General features: G+C 43.2%; 1 protein-coding gene across 2 annotated transcripts in view; it reads left to right on the top strand.

Annotated features, from left to right (window-relative positions):
- LOC6547211 (serine-rich adhesin for platelets) overlaps positions 1-14,856 on the top strand; it is a 41,347-nt gene that overhangs the window by 12,636 nt on the left and 13,855 nt on the right. The window contains exon 3 of one of the 2 annotated variants that reach the window (XM_015157056.1): positions 10,500-10,684. In XM_015157056.1, coding sequence (XP_015012542.1) covers positions 10,501-10,684 — 184 coding nt within the window. In that variant the 5' untranslated portion in view covers position 10,500. Of the gene's footprint in view, positions 1-10,499; positions 10,685-12,571; positions 13,314-14,856 lie in introns of those variants that run through there. The other variant, XM_015157057.2, reaches the window with a different exon arrangement.

Here is a 14,856-nt window from a genome sequence, read left to right as displayed (position 1 = left end):
TCTTTTTTTTGCACGGAATCGTGTGTGTGTTGGCCTCACTTTTGGTTTCTGTTGGCCAAATTGCGACTGCGCAGGGAGAGCGGGAGCCACGGTCCTGGCAACATAACTTCTTTAAAGTTTTGGACTATAAATTACACTGAGATCTTGGTCTATGTATATTATGGGCTATGTATATTAATATGTAACTATTTTAAATTCTTTTTTTTTTTTGAGACAGAATTTTTTGTTTTTCAATTTAAAATGTTAACAGAATTTATTAGGTTCAAAATAGTTGCATATATTTACCCAAAAATCCTCTCTTAAGCGAAAGAACATGTTGCTACGTTCCCGGCAACATATGTTTGTAGTTCCAGTGCATGCAAAACTGTATGAGCAACGATGCTGCGATGCCGCCCACGCAAAAAGAGCAAGCAGGATGGCGAGACAGAGGGAGCAGGACAGCGCACTGAGAGCACATCTCGCAGTTGCGCTCCTTGACCTTGGGCACGAACGCACCCGTTGACCCCTCCGTTTCCACCCGCCTCCCCCAAAAATTCGTTACCCTTCGGGGACGCGAAATCCGCACAGAATTTCCGAGTCAGTCGCTCATTTGCAGCAGCCACAAGTTGTGGCCACGCGGATGGAATGAAAATTACGAAGAAGCAGTGAAGATACAAAAGTGTTTTTCTTATGGTGAATGGTGAACGGAATGATCCCCCGCAATGTCAGCTAGTCCCACCGATTCGCATCTGGAGCTGCAGTATGTAAAGGGCACAATTCCATCTGTTAGTCAATTAAAACGACGCAGAAATAAACAGCAAATAAATCAACAGCAGCATCAGTCAGTTCTCGGGTTCAGAATCTCTGAATCAGCGATTGTTGTGTCATCATCATCATCATCATCATCATCATTATCGCTCTTATCGGAACCCCAACCCCATTGAATTCCATCGATTTCCATCTATCATACACAGATTGATTGATAGCAAGGTGGGGACACTTCCACGAGCCCCTCGAATGGGCCTCGGGTTCAAAGTTCGCATTTGTCAAATGGAGCGAAAATAGGGACTGTATAAACTCGGCTGCCGTTTGAGGAGCCCAATCAAATAGAATGAGATGTGATTAGATGGTTCTGAGAAAAACAAGGGTTTGCACTGGACTGAGAACTCTTCAAGGGACGGTGGAAAATTCACTTGTTTTTGGAAACCTCTCTAAATAGCTGATTAGTTGAATTGACTACCTATTAGGCATCAAAAGTGGATAATAGCTCAAGGGCTTCAAATTAAGAATGCCCAAATTGATCAGATATTTTATGTGCCCATATAACTTGTGTTCATATAACTTGTGTTCATATAACCTGTGTTCATATAACTTGTGATCATATAACTTGTAAGTATTTACTATCTAAATGTTCATAGGCACTGTAGGGATGTTTAGGCAGAGTAAACATATGTAGTTAATACTTGCTAATTGATTTTCTTATCTCATCACTTCCTCTTGACAATACTTGCTCAACATTTCGCACATTTCGCTACAATGCATTTAAGAAATATTTATGCTCTCTCCCCATCTGTATAAATAAGGCAACATTTCATTTTCCTCGCGTTTTCATTCAAGATGCTCAATAAAAACGCATATAAATCAACAGCAATAGACAAACTGAAAGTGTGGCTAATTAAAACGGAGACGCACTTAGCATTTTCCTTTTACTTCGCCATGAGCTACGCTATTGCACTCTGGGAGCCCTAACTTTGGCATTTTCACACTTTGAGACGACCTTCAAATGGCCCGAATCGCCCCCGATTCGCATTTGGTCCAAAGTCGTTGGAGCCCGGTCATTAAAACTGATGACAGGTCCATTCAGCGGCATTTGGCGGCAAATAGGGTGAGGTAATACTCCGGAGGTTGTGCACCGTGTGTTGTGCGATGAGCATGCACTTTTCCTTCTCGGATTGTTAGAGCTTTCCGGTCAGGGGCACTTTCCTTTTCAATTTGTCCAGCTCTTGGCTTGGCCATTATGCCACTTGGCCATTTTGCATTGACGCTGGCTGTGCTGACCAGCGTTAGCGATTCGGAATTGTGCTGAAGTGTCGGTAACAAGTGGCTACACTGGGCAAAATGTCAGCTTCATATTGTTGACATTTTTTTAAATGCGCGATAAGTTGTCCGATAATTGTCCGATCCAGAATCACAATACTTTCCTATATAAACTTATATAAACTTAGTAGATAACTAAAATGAAATGTAGCCAATATGTATCGTACACTTCAGTTCATTGTGATTAGTTTATGATTTTGTTATTTTAAGTATAATCCTATAGTTTTTTCTACCTGTAGTTAACGCCTTACAGGTAGTTCAGAATCTCTAAGCTCACTCGGAGTTGAGTTTGCTTTAAAGTTAGAGCCCCAAGCTGGTTTCCTGGGCCTTTGTGTATGCCTATACCCCTTCGTAATTAAGTTGGCAAATTTGTGTAATGAGCTAGTGCAATTATACGGGCTGCACCGTGTTGGGCCTATGCAAATGCCACACATAATTATAGTTTGTGGCCGGCGTTGTTTTTTTTTATCTTTTTTTATACTTTGGGCTGTTTTGGTTTTGGCTTTGTTTTCCTTTGCTGTACGTTTTCATTTTCATTTTCCCTGCAGTGTTTGCCCACTTTGCTTAGTGAGCTGAGTGGTGAGTGTGTGCTCATCTGCGAAATGCAAATGAAAGTCAAAGTTAATTTGTAAGATTTTCACGTTGAGATACAAGATCGCGAGACCGCCGGCAAAAACTGCGTGACTGCGATGAGTTACTTTTGCGGCTACGGTTAAGAAAAGCGGCAACGAAGTGAGATAAAAGTGCTGGGCACCACGTCTCAATTTTCCGTCTGCCTGCAGTCTCGTCGCGGCGGAAAAGCTGTGAAAAACCCTCAACAGGGAAAATCAAAGGCGGCATTTGCTTTACGGCTTGTCTACCTCGAAAATGCGGCATACTTTCGGGCTGTTAATCAATTGCCGCTGCGGAAATTTAATGGAAGCGTTTAGATGGCAGCGCAAACTCAAGCTACTAGCGAATTTATAATTGAGTATTATTAAGAGAAGAAATTTGCCTTGCTTCATTAAACAAAAATCGTTAAATTTAAATTGAACTTTAATTACCAGAGGAACAGGCTAATGTTTCAAAGGAAACTACATATTTCTTAGAATTCGTAACGAACTTAAGTTTACTCAGACTAAAGACTTATATATTTAGCTTGAATAGAAATAGTTGAAAAAGTTTAAGATATGCGCATTAAATATGGAGCACACAAAACAAATCCCCTAAGAGTGAATTATTTACTTTGAGTGCATGATGATTCGTTAACAAACTTGACTCACAAACTATACTATTTAGCGGTCTAATTCCCTCCCCATGCCCAGCACAATTGAAAGTTTAAATGAATTTCGCCTTGGCATTCCCCCAAGTTCAATGCCAAAATGGTATTTAGTGTACTGATCCCCCCAGCTGTATATCATCTATATGCCGTACCACCAGTTCAGTCATTCCGTTTAATTAACCCATGCTCAAAACGAAATGAATATTTTTCAGTTGTGTTGGCTGAGTGCTGCTCATTTGTCTGCCCCAATCAACATCAACATCATCGTCATCGTCATTTTCATCGCGGTTTCTATCATCATCGCGGAGCACTTCATCATTTTATCAACTGGGTGCATGGGTGCACTCATGCACCCACGAGTGTCGACACGAATACGCGCTGCAGTTTCCATTTCAATGCGCAAAAAGCGCTTAAACTGCAATTTGCGCTTGTTTCAAGCGCGTAAAAAAGGCGGCCAAAGGGATCCAAAAGGGGTTGTGCTCCCCACTAATTAGCACATCAAATACTCTGTGCACACGGAACACACGTTCGCATCCAACCTTGTGGGTGGGGTTGTTGCCTTAAAGGGGTCAAATGTCAGCTCAACGCACAGCGCTATTTGGACGGCCCCACTAACTGGGTTAACTCAATGGCTGGAGCGTTAGTAACTCGCAAGAGTTTCCTCGCAGCTTTCGAAGAGCAGCACGCACCTGATCATCGCTCGCGGTTATTAATATTTTCGCCACTAATCACCAGAGACAAGTCCACAATTAGTGGCACAATTAGTGCTTAGTGACATCTTGAGTCACTATCAGTGATAGTAACGTGCCAGTGCAGTGATCTTAAAACTATCAAATTTAATTAAATTGTGCTCCGCTGTCCAACGGCCACGTGCCGGCAAGCTTAACACAACATCCGTTGGAAAGCTTAACAAACATCTGTGAGGAGCTTACCATTTGGTTCCAGCAGCAGATAAGTTCTGGCCTATGTATCAGATAGAAGCTTTTAGTTTCTATTCTGCCCCAAGATCAATTGATATTATTGCATACTCTTAGGCGTGCGATGAAACCCGGACAATTTGACAAGCCGCAGTCAACGACTACTAGTGCTACTAATAAGAACAAGGCAGTTCTAGGAGAGGAACTTAGAAATGCCGTCAACGCGCCCTCAGATAATGATACTCTACAAGTATCCGATTTTGCCGCCACAGCAGCTTCATTGGCATCTGCTTTTTCGAGCGTCAATGGGTCCACATCAGGAACCGCCTCGCGCTACCAAAGCCCTGCTTCAGGTGAAGCCTCGCAGCGCTTTCAAACAATAAAGCGCAAGTCATGCGCCTCCCCAAAGACTGATGGGAAAAAAGCTAACCTCGGCAAGAACGGTGATAACGTTCCCATACCTCAATCGAACTATAGTGGCAGCTCAAACCGTTTCGAATTGCTAGCGCTTCACCCAGATGACATGGAAGTTGAGAACGCCAACGACGTGCTATGTGAGAGGCCTAGTACAAGTCATCAAGCTGCCATTGCTGCGGCGAAGCGGGCCGCTAACTCTCCTGGCACCTCAGGTTCTCCCAACAAGACGCAGCCCAAACCACCGCCCATAGTGATGGAAGGTATTGAAAACGTCTCTCTGCTCATGCAAGAACTCAGGAAAATAATTGACATAAATAAAGTTGAAGCTAGGGCTTCACTTGGCGGTATGATGAGACTCTATGCAAATGACGCTACCACTTTTCGTAGCATTGTCAGTTGGCTTGAGCAGGAAAAATATGAATTCCATTGCTACCAACTGAAGGAAGATAGGCCGTTTAAAGTCTGCATTAAAGGCTTACACCACAGCACGCTTCATAGCCAGATTAAGGAGGATCTGGAAAAATTCGGACACAAGGTGCTTGACGTCCATCTGCCCCAGAGGCGCAGTGAGCCAGGCACCCCTGTAGCCAAGCCGGTAAATATGTTCTTCGTGAATATTGCCGCCGCGGCCAATAATAAGGAGATCCTGCTAGTCAAGGCACTTTGCCATATGCGGGTTATCGTTGAGCCCCTCCGAAAGCGCAATGCTGTTGTGCAATGCCATCGATGCCAACAGTTTGGCCATACGGCTAAATACTGTCGTAAAGCGCATATTTGCGTCAAATGTGCTGGCGAGCACGCTGCCAGCAACTGTACTAGGCCGCGCAGTGAACCGTGCACGTGCTACAATTGCGGACAACAGCACCCTGCAAGCTATTCAGGGTGCCCCAAATACCAGGCGTTCCTGCAACGATCTCGGCCCAAGCGTGGAGTTGGAGCTCGGCCTACTGTGAATAGCCAAACCGAGACAAATGATCAAACTAGGAGCAGACCAAGAGTAGCCACTCGTCAAGGTGTCTCCTATGCAGATGCAGCTAGGGGAGGCGTGCATGTCTCTCAACATGAACAGCAGAACAACCCAAACATAAACCAACGAACCAACAGCCGCAACCGCTCGACATCGAGATCTCGAGTTGCAGCTCAACGAGACAACAACCGCAACCGTTCAGCATCGAGATCCCGAAATACGGCATATCACTCATCTCTTGAAAATAACATTGAAAACATGATGCGAACCCTCAATGGAAATATCGATTCACTCCGCTCGTTACAGGATAAACAGACGGAGATGATGATGATGATGCTCAAACAGCAGCAACAGCAGACACAGCAGCAGGGGCAAATTCTTAATTTGCTTGCTGCCCTCCAAGCGCAACGATCAACAATATGATGCCGCTGCGCATTCTAATGTGGAACGCCGATGGCGTTTCCACGAAGCTGCCAGAGCTTGAGTGCTTTGCGCGACAAAATAAGATCGATGTCATACTAATTAGTGAGACTCACTGCCGAGGAAACTTTGTGCCAAAAATATATGGTTTTGATGCATATCCAGCTAATGATCCAAGTGTTGGCAATGCTAGAGGAGGAGCTGCGATCTTTATAAAATCTAGCTTGGTGCATTATCCTCTGAGCCCTGTTACCAGCGAAAAAGTACAAATAGCGTCTGCAGGAATAAACACAGCGCTTGGTGTGATCGACTTTGGTGCGATTTACTGTCCTCCTCGTTTCACATGGACAACAAATGAATTTGCTGACATACTACCGCTAAATCATCGAAAATTTATAATTGCAGGAGACTGGAATGCATCTCACTGGCTCTGGGGCTCAGGAAGATGCAATCAAAGAGGTCGCGCTCTCGCGGATCTTATTCTTAGTACGGAAGTCAACACGCTGGCTACAGGCAGTCCTACTCGGTATCCGTACGGTAGGAGAGGAACTCCAAGCTGCATTGATTTTGCAGTAACGAAAGGCGTTCTCGATATTCATGCTTCCATAACATCGGCTCCTGATCTCAGCTCTGATCACCTGCCTCTTATCATAACGCTGGATGTCACAGCATTGACATATCCTACAGCAGATCGATTGATAACCAGACACACCAACTTAGAAATGTTCTGCGGTCTTCTAGAGCAATCTCTGTATCTTGATATAGAAATCAACTCAGAAGAAGATATTGAGGACGCAATCAACCTATTTGCTGTAAAGGTGAAATCGGCAGCCATAACAGCTACACGAACGTTGACACAGAGACCCGTAGCAGCAGGTATACCCCTCACACGGGAAATTCTTATTTTAATTGCTGAAAAGAGACGACTTCGGACAAGATGGATGAGGTCCCGCCACCCTCTAGACAAATTAGAGTGGAACAGAGCTCAACATATTCTCCGTAAGAAACTGGTGGACCATAAAGCTGCATGGTTCGACGAGAGGCTTACCAACACTGGTACTGGAAGCGAAGCGAGGCATTCTCTATGGAAAGCGACGCGTAGTATAAAAAGGAGGTGCCCCAGGAAGGCACCACTAGCTAATGAGAACGGAACATGGTGTCGTTCTGACAAGGAACAAGCGGAAGTGTTTGCTAGGCACTTAGCTGAACGGTTCAAGCCCTTTAACCTTGCCAGCCAACAGGAAAAACAAGAAACGCAGGAAGTCCTCGAGCAAGCGCTGCAAATGGATGCACCGATTCTCCCGTTCGACCAATGTGAGATATCAGCGATCATAAACCGCCAATCCTCTAAAAGAGCACCAGGCCACGACATCATCTGCAACGCTACTCTGAAGGCGCTGCCTACTCACGCGATCTCTTACATAACGTTGATCTTCAACGCTATGTTGAGGTTGCATTACTTCCCTGCCCAGTGGAAATTTGGCTTAGTGAGTATGATCCACAAGCCCGGAAAGCCAGAGAGTGACCCAGCATCCTACCGGCCAATCAGTCTCCTCCCATCAATCTCGAAGATCTTTGAGAGACTTATCTCTGCCCGAATTGCTGGGATAATGTCATCCAGAAGAGCCATCCCTGATCACCAATTTGGATTTCGTGCAGGTCACAGTTCAATAGAACAACTGCACCGCATCGTTGACCAAATATTGCAAGCCTACGATGAGAAAGAATACTGCAATGCGCTCTTTTTGGACATTAAGGAAGCATTCGACCGAGTCTGGCATATTGGCCTATTGGCCAAAATAAAAATGACACTACCAGCACCGTATTACTTGCTAATGCGGTCCTACTTGGCGAATAGGCAGTTCGCAGTACGTTTCCACTCCGCAACCTCAGGGATACATGAGGTCAGTGCAGGAGTGCCTCAAGGAAGTGTACTGGGTCCATTATTGTACTGTCTGTATACCAACGATATGCCGCAGCCAAATGCTAGTATGGACGCCAACCCTGACAGGATGACTCTAGCCACTTTCGCCGATGACGTCTGTGTTACTTACAGATCATCCTGCGAATATGAAGCAGCAGACGGCCTACAAGAGTACGCTGACAGGTACGAGAAATGGGCAAGAAGATGGAATATTGGCATAAATGGTCAAAAGTCAGCTAACGTGTGCTTCTCACTAAGGAGGAAAACACCACCTGCTGTTCAACTAGGTGAGGAGATGGTACAGCAGTGTAGTACGGCCAAATATCTTGGCATAACATTAGATCGCCGGCTCACATTTGCTCCCCACATAGCAGCCATCAAAACAAGGGTGAGAGCAGCTGTGACAAAGCACTGGTGGCTCCTAAGAAGCAACAGTAAACTCTCCACCCGAAATAAGCTCACCCTATACAAGCAGGTCATTGCTCCCATCTGGCAATATGGTTGCCAAATCTGGGGGATAGCAAGAGATAGCCAAATCAAAAAAATTCAGGTGGCCCAGAACAAAATAGCGAGACAAATTACAGGCTGTGAGTGGTACATTCGAAATAGCGTGCTACATAGGGACCTAAAACTAGTTACGGTACTACAACAAATCAACTTCCACTCCAGTCGGTACAACTCAAGACTGATGAACCACAGGAATCGTCTCGCTAATGATCTCACCATTACTCGACCGAGGCAGAGGATCAAAAGACGTCAACCAAGAGACTTAGTGCTAAGATAACAATAGCTTAATAGCTAAACATTAATTATAAAACAACATGAGAGTATTAGACCAAACTAGAAAAAGCTATATTAAATATTCCCTATAGCCGGAGCGCCAATTGGCAGAAACAATAGAAAATAAGGTAATAAAAGGGTTCATAGCTATCCTGTATATCTTAATAAACTACAATAAAAAAAAAAAAAAAAAAAAAAAGTAACTCGCAAACGCGCTAATTACTACTTGCTTGTGTTATAAATTAGGCTGCCCAAAAGTATGCAGCGAAAAAGGTGTCAACTGTTTTGTATTCAAGTTGATGCATAATACGCATAGCGCTTAAATAATACTACTATTTGAGCAAATTAGTATTTTTATTACCTCACAAGGCAAGGTTTTTAAAACTATGCACTGACTAAGTGAGTTTTTATTTAACAAATATATGAATAAGGCAGCCATTAGAACATTAAACATTTCTGGTAATTTAATCAATCAGTGACTATTTAAGGCTCGCCAATATTAAACCATCTCATTTGAAGCACTCGTAAATCATGTTAGTGACCTAAGATCTGCCTGATGTAATATAAATCTCACAACGTCTGTGAGTGTTCGGCATCCCCGAACTTGGCATGAATCATCCGCTCGAGAAGCCATTACTCACGACCCATTCGTCCGGCGCCAAAACAAAGCCAAAATAAAGGCAAAAGGCAAAGACAGCTGAGGAAGACCATGAGCCAAAGGCATATGCACATCGACAGAGTCTTCTGGCCACAGAGTTCAGGAAAAAGGGGCAGATTCCTAGATGAAAATAGCTTTCCTTGAAATGCCTTTGGACCAGCCGCGATTTCGATGCAAGCGATTCGAGGGAATCGAGGGAATCCACCGAACAAATGGAAAATGCATTCTGCTCATGCCGGGCCATGACTTTTATTTATTGGATGACTCGGAATGATCAAGTGGGTTGACTGAACTAAGGATGGGTTGCGAGGAGCGACAGTAATTTCTGCCATTTAAATCATTGTGAATCACATTAATTCTAATGCTTTGTGCATATTGTCATTTATGTGAACCCAAATATATTGCTTGTCTTCTTAATAAATAAAACGAAAATTCTTTAGACGTAACTAAAAATATTCAAGTGAGATGATTGATTCATTTAGAAATTTCATGAGACATTTTATGATATTTAGAGGCACAACTATTGAGCTCTTTTAAAATTTTCCAAGTTCGGACTGTTTTCTTAAAGACTGTTTTACTTTCAAACTGGATTCGTACTCTTTCTTGTTGCCTTCCTCGGTTGGCAGGTAATTATTTTAATTGTGAAAAACTGTCAAGTAGTCTTTTAGTGTTTATCTATAATTAACAAATCAACACATCAATTTACCCAGCATTCAATAAGTAATTATGTTTAAGATCCGCACAAATTGAATTAAATGCCACAACTTAAGGACCCTCTCAACCAATTGCCCTGTCACACTGTCATTCTGCAGACTGAGTTTTCCGCCAGGTTGTGGTGGCTTTTATCGCGAATGCAATATGACATTTAATTTCCCCCAGAACACCGACATAATGGAGATCCATTAGTGCGGTGTCGCAGGATGTCAGTGCAGTTGAGCGATGGGTACGGGCTAAGTCAGGTGGAGTTCCTTCGGAGGACTCCCGTGCGGAAAAGAAGAGATATTTCCATTGCTCTAATATTACTACTAATACCGCATACTTGCAGATGGCAATTACAAATAGTTTTCCCTTTTTTCCAGCATGTCTTCCGGCCTGATGTCGTGTGTGAGGGAAAACTCACCGCCGCTGGAATCGGAGTTGGATGCCAGCTGTGCCGGGGGACCATTGTCATTGCCGGAGGGCCACGCCCACTCGCACAGCCGTGGCGCCACCTCAACGCCCATCTCCAGTCCAGGAAACGATGCCCACCAGTCCCCGACCGCCGGTGAGTTATCTAATTACATTCATAATACCCCCTACGAGCAGAGCTAACAAACAATCAAACAAACAAACACATCCCGCATACAAGTATTCCTGCCAAGGAATTTCTCGTTGGGGCTGCGTTATTAAATCATTCAAGTGCGGAATGTGGGATTATGAAATTGCCTTGGGGCCTTTGCTCTCGCTTTCCGGGAATAGGCTACAATATTGAGGATTTCTCCTTCACGTGTCCATCATTTCGGCCAAATCCCCCAGGACATGGGTTGCGAAAAAGGTTCGCTGATTGCCAAAGGCTTGGAGTTGGCTTTGATTGCCATGCCAGAGGGTTGATTGCAGTTGGGCTGGTTTTAGCCTTGGCTTTATGGATGCTTTATGGGCATTGAATATCTGTTGATCTGTTTTGGAAATGCCAATATGTGTGATGCCATGGAAAGTAATCAATAGGCTGCCTGGCAAACAACATTTTCTTTGTATACATATTTTTATCCGCATAATGCTATATTTACATCCTATTCATACTAAATATGTGATAATGTTATCTTTCTTGGACACCATCTTGAATCATTTTCTATAGAAATCTAAGTCTAACGTAACGTGTATTAGGTATTTATAGGGATTTATGCTGGATACATGTTGTACTTTTGTTATCATAGTAACATATCCTTCTCTTTTTTAAGGAAATAAAAACCTTTCAATACCTTCTACTATCAGAGTACTGAAATAGGGAATTACTTTATTGGCTATGCATTGTTTAAGTACAATGAATTCCCTTTACTCGGAGACTTGATTGCATCACTTGCCAGAGTAATGCCATCGATCATATGAAGCGAAATTGGGGCTGTGCTCTTCCTTGAAAACTAAGTGAACTATCTTTGTTGGAATCGGATTGCAGAGTTCAGAGACGTGAACCCTCTGCAGATCGTATGGTAGTTAGGAATGTGTGTGTTGTATACCCAACAAAGCCATGTTATTGTAAACACCCTAGACGAGGTTGGGTGTATCCGACTTGGGCAGACGGTTCGGTACGCACGTCTTACATCTGAGTTCATGCGCTGGTTTGTTGCCTGTTTCGTATGTGCATAATTAGTGGGTTGTTTTGGCTTACGGTTTGTCGACGCCGCCTCCCTCTGAATCAAATACAGATGCAGATACAATGAGCCAGAGATAAAAGTGGCCGTAATACATATTCAGATTGAGCCACATCCACATGTCTGCTACTACACGTATATACTCGTACATCAGTTCACATGTGAACTGGCTTTTGTCTATTTGCTTTCGTTGAACTAGCCCTCGTATACTGGATAATGTTTATATAATTGTGGGTATTACTGGGCTACACGTGCTAATTAACGCCCCCAACTTTCTATGGTTAATGCAAATGCACAGCGAATCCAACCTCATAGATTCTGCCTGCGGATTCGTAATGGGAATAGGAAGCTTTATCCATTTTGGGTCACCCCAACCGTGGTCGTTATGACAACTCCCACAAAGAAACGCCATCAACAATAACGGACCGCATACATTGTATTATTCACCTGTGCAAGTCTCAGCATGAATAAATGGATCGATGGACAGTGGGTGGAAATTCACGAATGACATAAGCGAAACTGAAATACCATCAAGAACTCAGCATGTTCAAGCCCACATTGTTTAATATCGTTTAATATTTTAGCGATTGCAGCTAGCTACATTAACTCTGATTGCATAACTCAGTGGTTGGTAATTCAACAGCAGTGATATACACTCGCGGAAGTTGTAAACATATTGTGCTTTGATATTTTGATTGGGCTCGTCAAATCGCGTTTATGGCCCACTGTGCTGTTGTGCTAACAGCTCTGTTAGCCGCTCAGACGGCTGGCAGACACCTGCAGCGAGCCAAGAAACGCTAATCAGTCCGAATTGGCAACACAACGCGGCCAATAAGCCCAATCCCGCTGTCGATGACTCGATTCGATTCATTTTAGCCGAGTTCAGTTGAGTACGCGGTTCGCTTTTTCCGTTTTTGTGGGGTCTGTTCGGGCTTTTTGCCTCGTTTCGTTTCGTTTTCGTAGATTTCAATTTCAGTTCCCGAGAGTGAGTATTATTTGCTTGTATTGTATTGTGTTGGGGGTCTGTTATTTCGATTTCCATGGCGGTCTTTCGCGCTGTCCCATTGATTCAATTCATTCTGTGCGCTCCGCTCCACCTGAACAGGTGAGCAATTTCGCTGCCGAACGCGCCGGTTATTGCACTAATTGAATTGTCGCTGAATGCAATCGCAATATTCAATCGAATCCGTAATCCGTAATCCCAATCCGTCATTCGCCATTCGCAATCTGCGAGCGATCAATCCGAATCCCAAAGATACAAAAGATACACGAAAAGTCAACAAAGTTTAATCAATAGTATCGGGAAAACATACACCACTCGAGTCATCGAACTAAGTGCAAACTTGTGTGTGCTGCAAAGTGAAGTTCAACTAAAGCAGATACTTATACCTAAAGATATATACCATATTCTGTCTTCTAACTTACAAAAAAAAACAAGCTTGTTTACAATAGGCAACAATCAGTAAAGTAAACAATTCGCGGCAATTTTTCAGTTGAATAAAACAGCTGTCGCTATTTTGGGCTTTATGATACATATTTAAACAGGTAATAAAACGTATTGTGTTTCTGTGCATTTTTTGGACTAGAACGAAGGGTGAAATTTGTGAAATTGTGTAGATACTGAAATCCATTTGTTTTCAATTTGCATTTGAATCATTTCTGCCTCCTAACAAAGGGTAGTACAGCACAATTTAGCTTAAAACTAACACTTGGCCCACAAAACCAGGGGCAATTATATAAGTTGACATCCGTTTGGAGCTTATCAAGCGATGATAATGGGCTGGTTTGGGCTCAATCCCATCTCTCCTCGAAGAAACCTCGTTACGACCAGCTGGGGATTGGGCCAATTGGCCTCTAATTGAAGTGCCACATGAGTTGTGTAATCAATTTGCTGCGTTGTACCGACGTTGTCGTTGTGATTTGTCGCGTTCGAGTGCGAACACCTCAAGTAAAAAGCACCACACTTCGGCCTGGTTAAAACTGATAAGCCGTGGCCATTGGCGCGCAGACGACTGATTGAAGTCGTCGTCTTTGGGCTCACAGATTGGCGATATGTCTGCTCTGGAATTGACGCTGATTGGCATGCGATCTTTAATAAAATTGCTAGAAATGAACTTCTGAGTATGTACACAAGTACGGTTTTTAGCACATTACATTCTAGTCAGTATTGGGAGAACCATTAACTTTATCATTAGCAAGTGCTTATTAAACAGCTCATGAGATATATACTGCTATCACGACTAAATATACAAGTTCCTATATTTGTACCAATACTATATGATTTATTAAAAACGACTCTGCAAGTTTGATATTCCTTCTCGTGACTTGGCACGCAGTGTTTTAAGTGGATTGTAAAATTTCAAAAAATACGTAACTAATTTCGTTCATTTGACCATCTTTGATAGCTCTCCGATAGCTTTACGACCAAGTTATTTATAGTTATTGGGCACGATATCTAAACAATATAGCCGCAAATGCACTGATACATGCAGACAGCGGTATCTCAGTTTCTGTGTGGAACAATTACGCAGCAGTTGATTGAAAACTCACCGATTCTTTGCAGTGTTGATGTAATTAATCATACGCCTGTTGAACTCTTTGACCAACAAACTCAACGAACCTTGGCAAATCCATCGGCATAACATTCAATTCTCGAGGTTTACAGCATTGCAATTTACTATATACAAATGCGCGAGTAGAGCCAACATTTGAAGGCCCCTAGACCCGTTTTCATTTCATTTTATTTCATTTGATTTTATTTTGCTGCCAGAGTTGTGCAATTCTTGGAGCTTTTTTGTCTACCCCTTTGGGGCTTCGGAGGTGCTGGTTCTCGTTCTCCGCGATGGTTTTTGCTATTTTTATTCCACGCAAGTGAACTCAGCACTTGTTAAGCGGATAAGCTGCCCACATGGGGTGGGCTGTGGGCGTGGCTCACTTGACCTTACCCAATACAACAATCCCAAGAGCTGGTCGAGCTCACATCCGCTGGCAAAACAAAAAAAAAGAAAAAACGCCACAAAAGCTGGCAAAAAAAGGTCTCCAATTACTGCAATCGGTTGAAAAGTTGTTCGCCATTTGATTTGCACAA

Source organism: Drosophila erecta, unplaced genomic scaffold, assembly GCF_003286155.1.
Source record: "Drosophila erecta strain 14021-0224.00,06,07 unplaced genomic scaffold, DereRS2 tig00000092-arrow-pilon, whole genome shotgun sequence".
NCBI lineage: Eukaryota > Metazoa > Arthropoda > Insecta > Diptera > Drosophilidae > Drosophila > Drosophila erecta.
The sequence above is the reverse complement of the archived record's forward strand: the minus strand, read 5'-3'. Positions and strand labels throughout refer to the sequence as shown.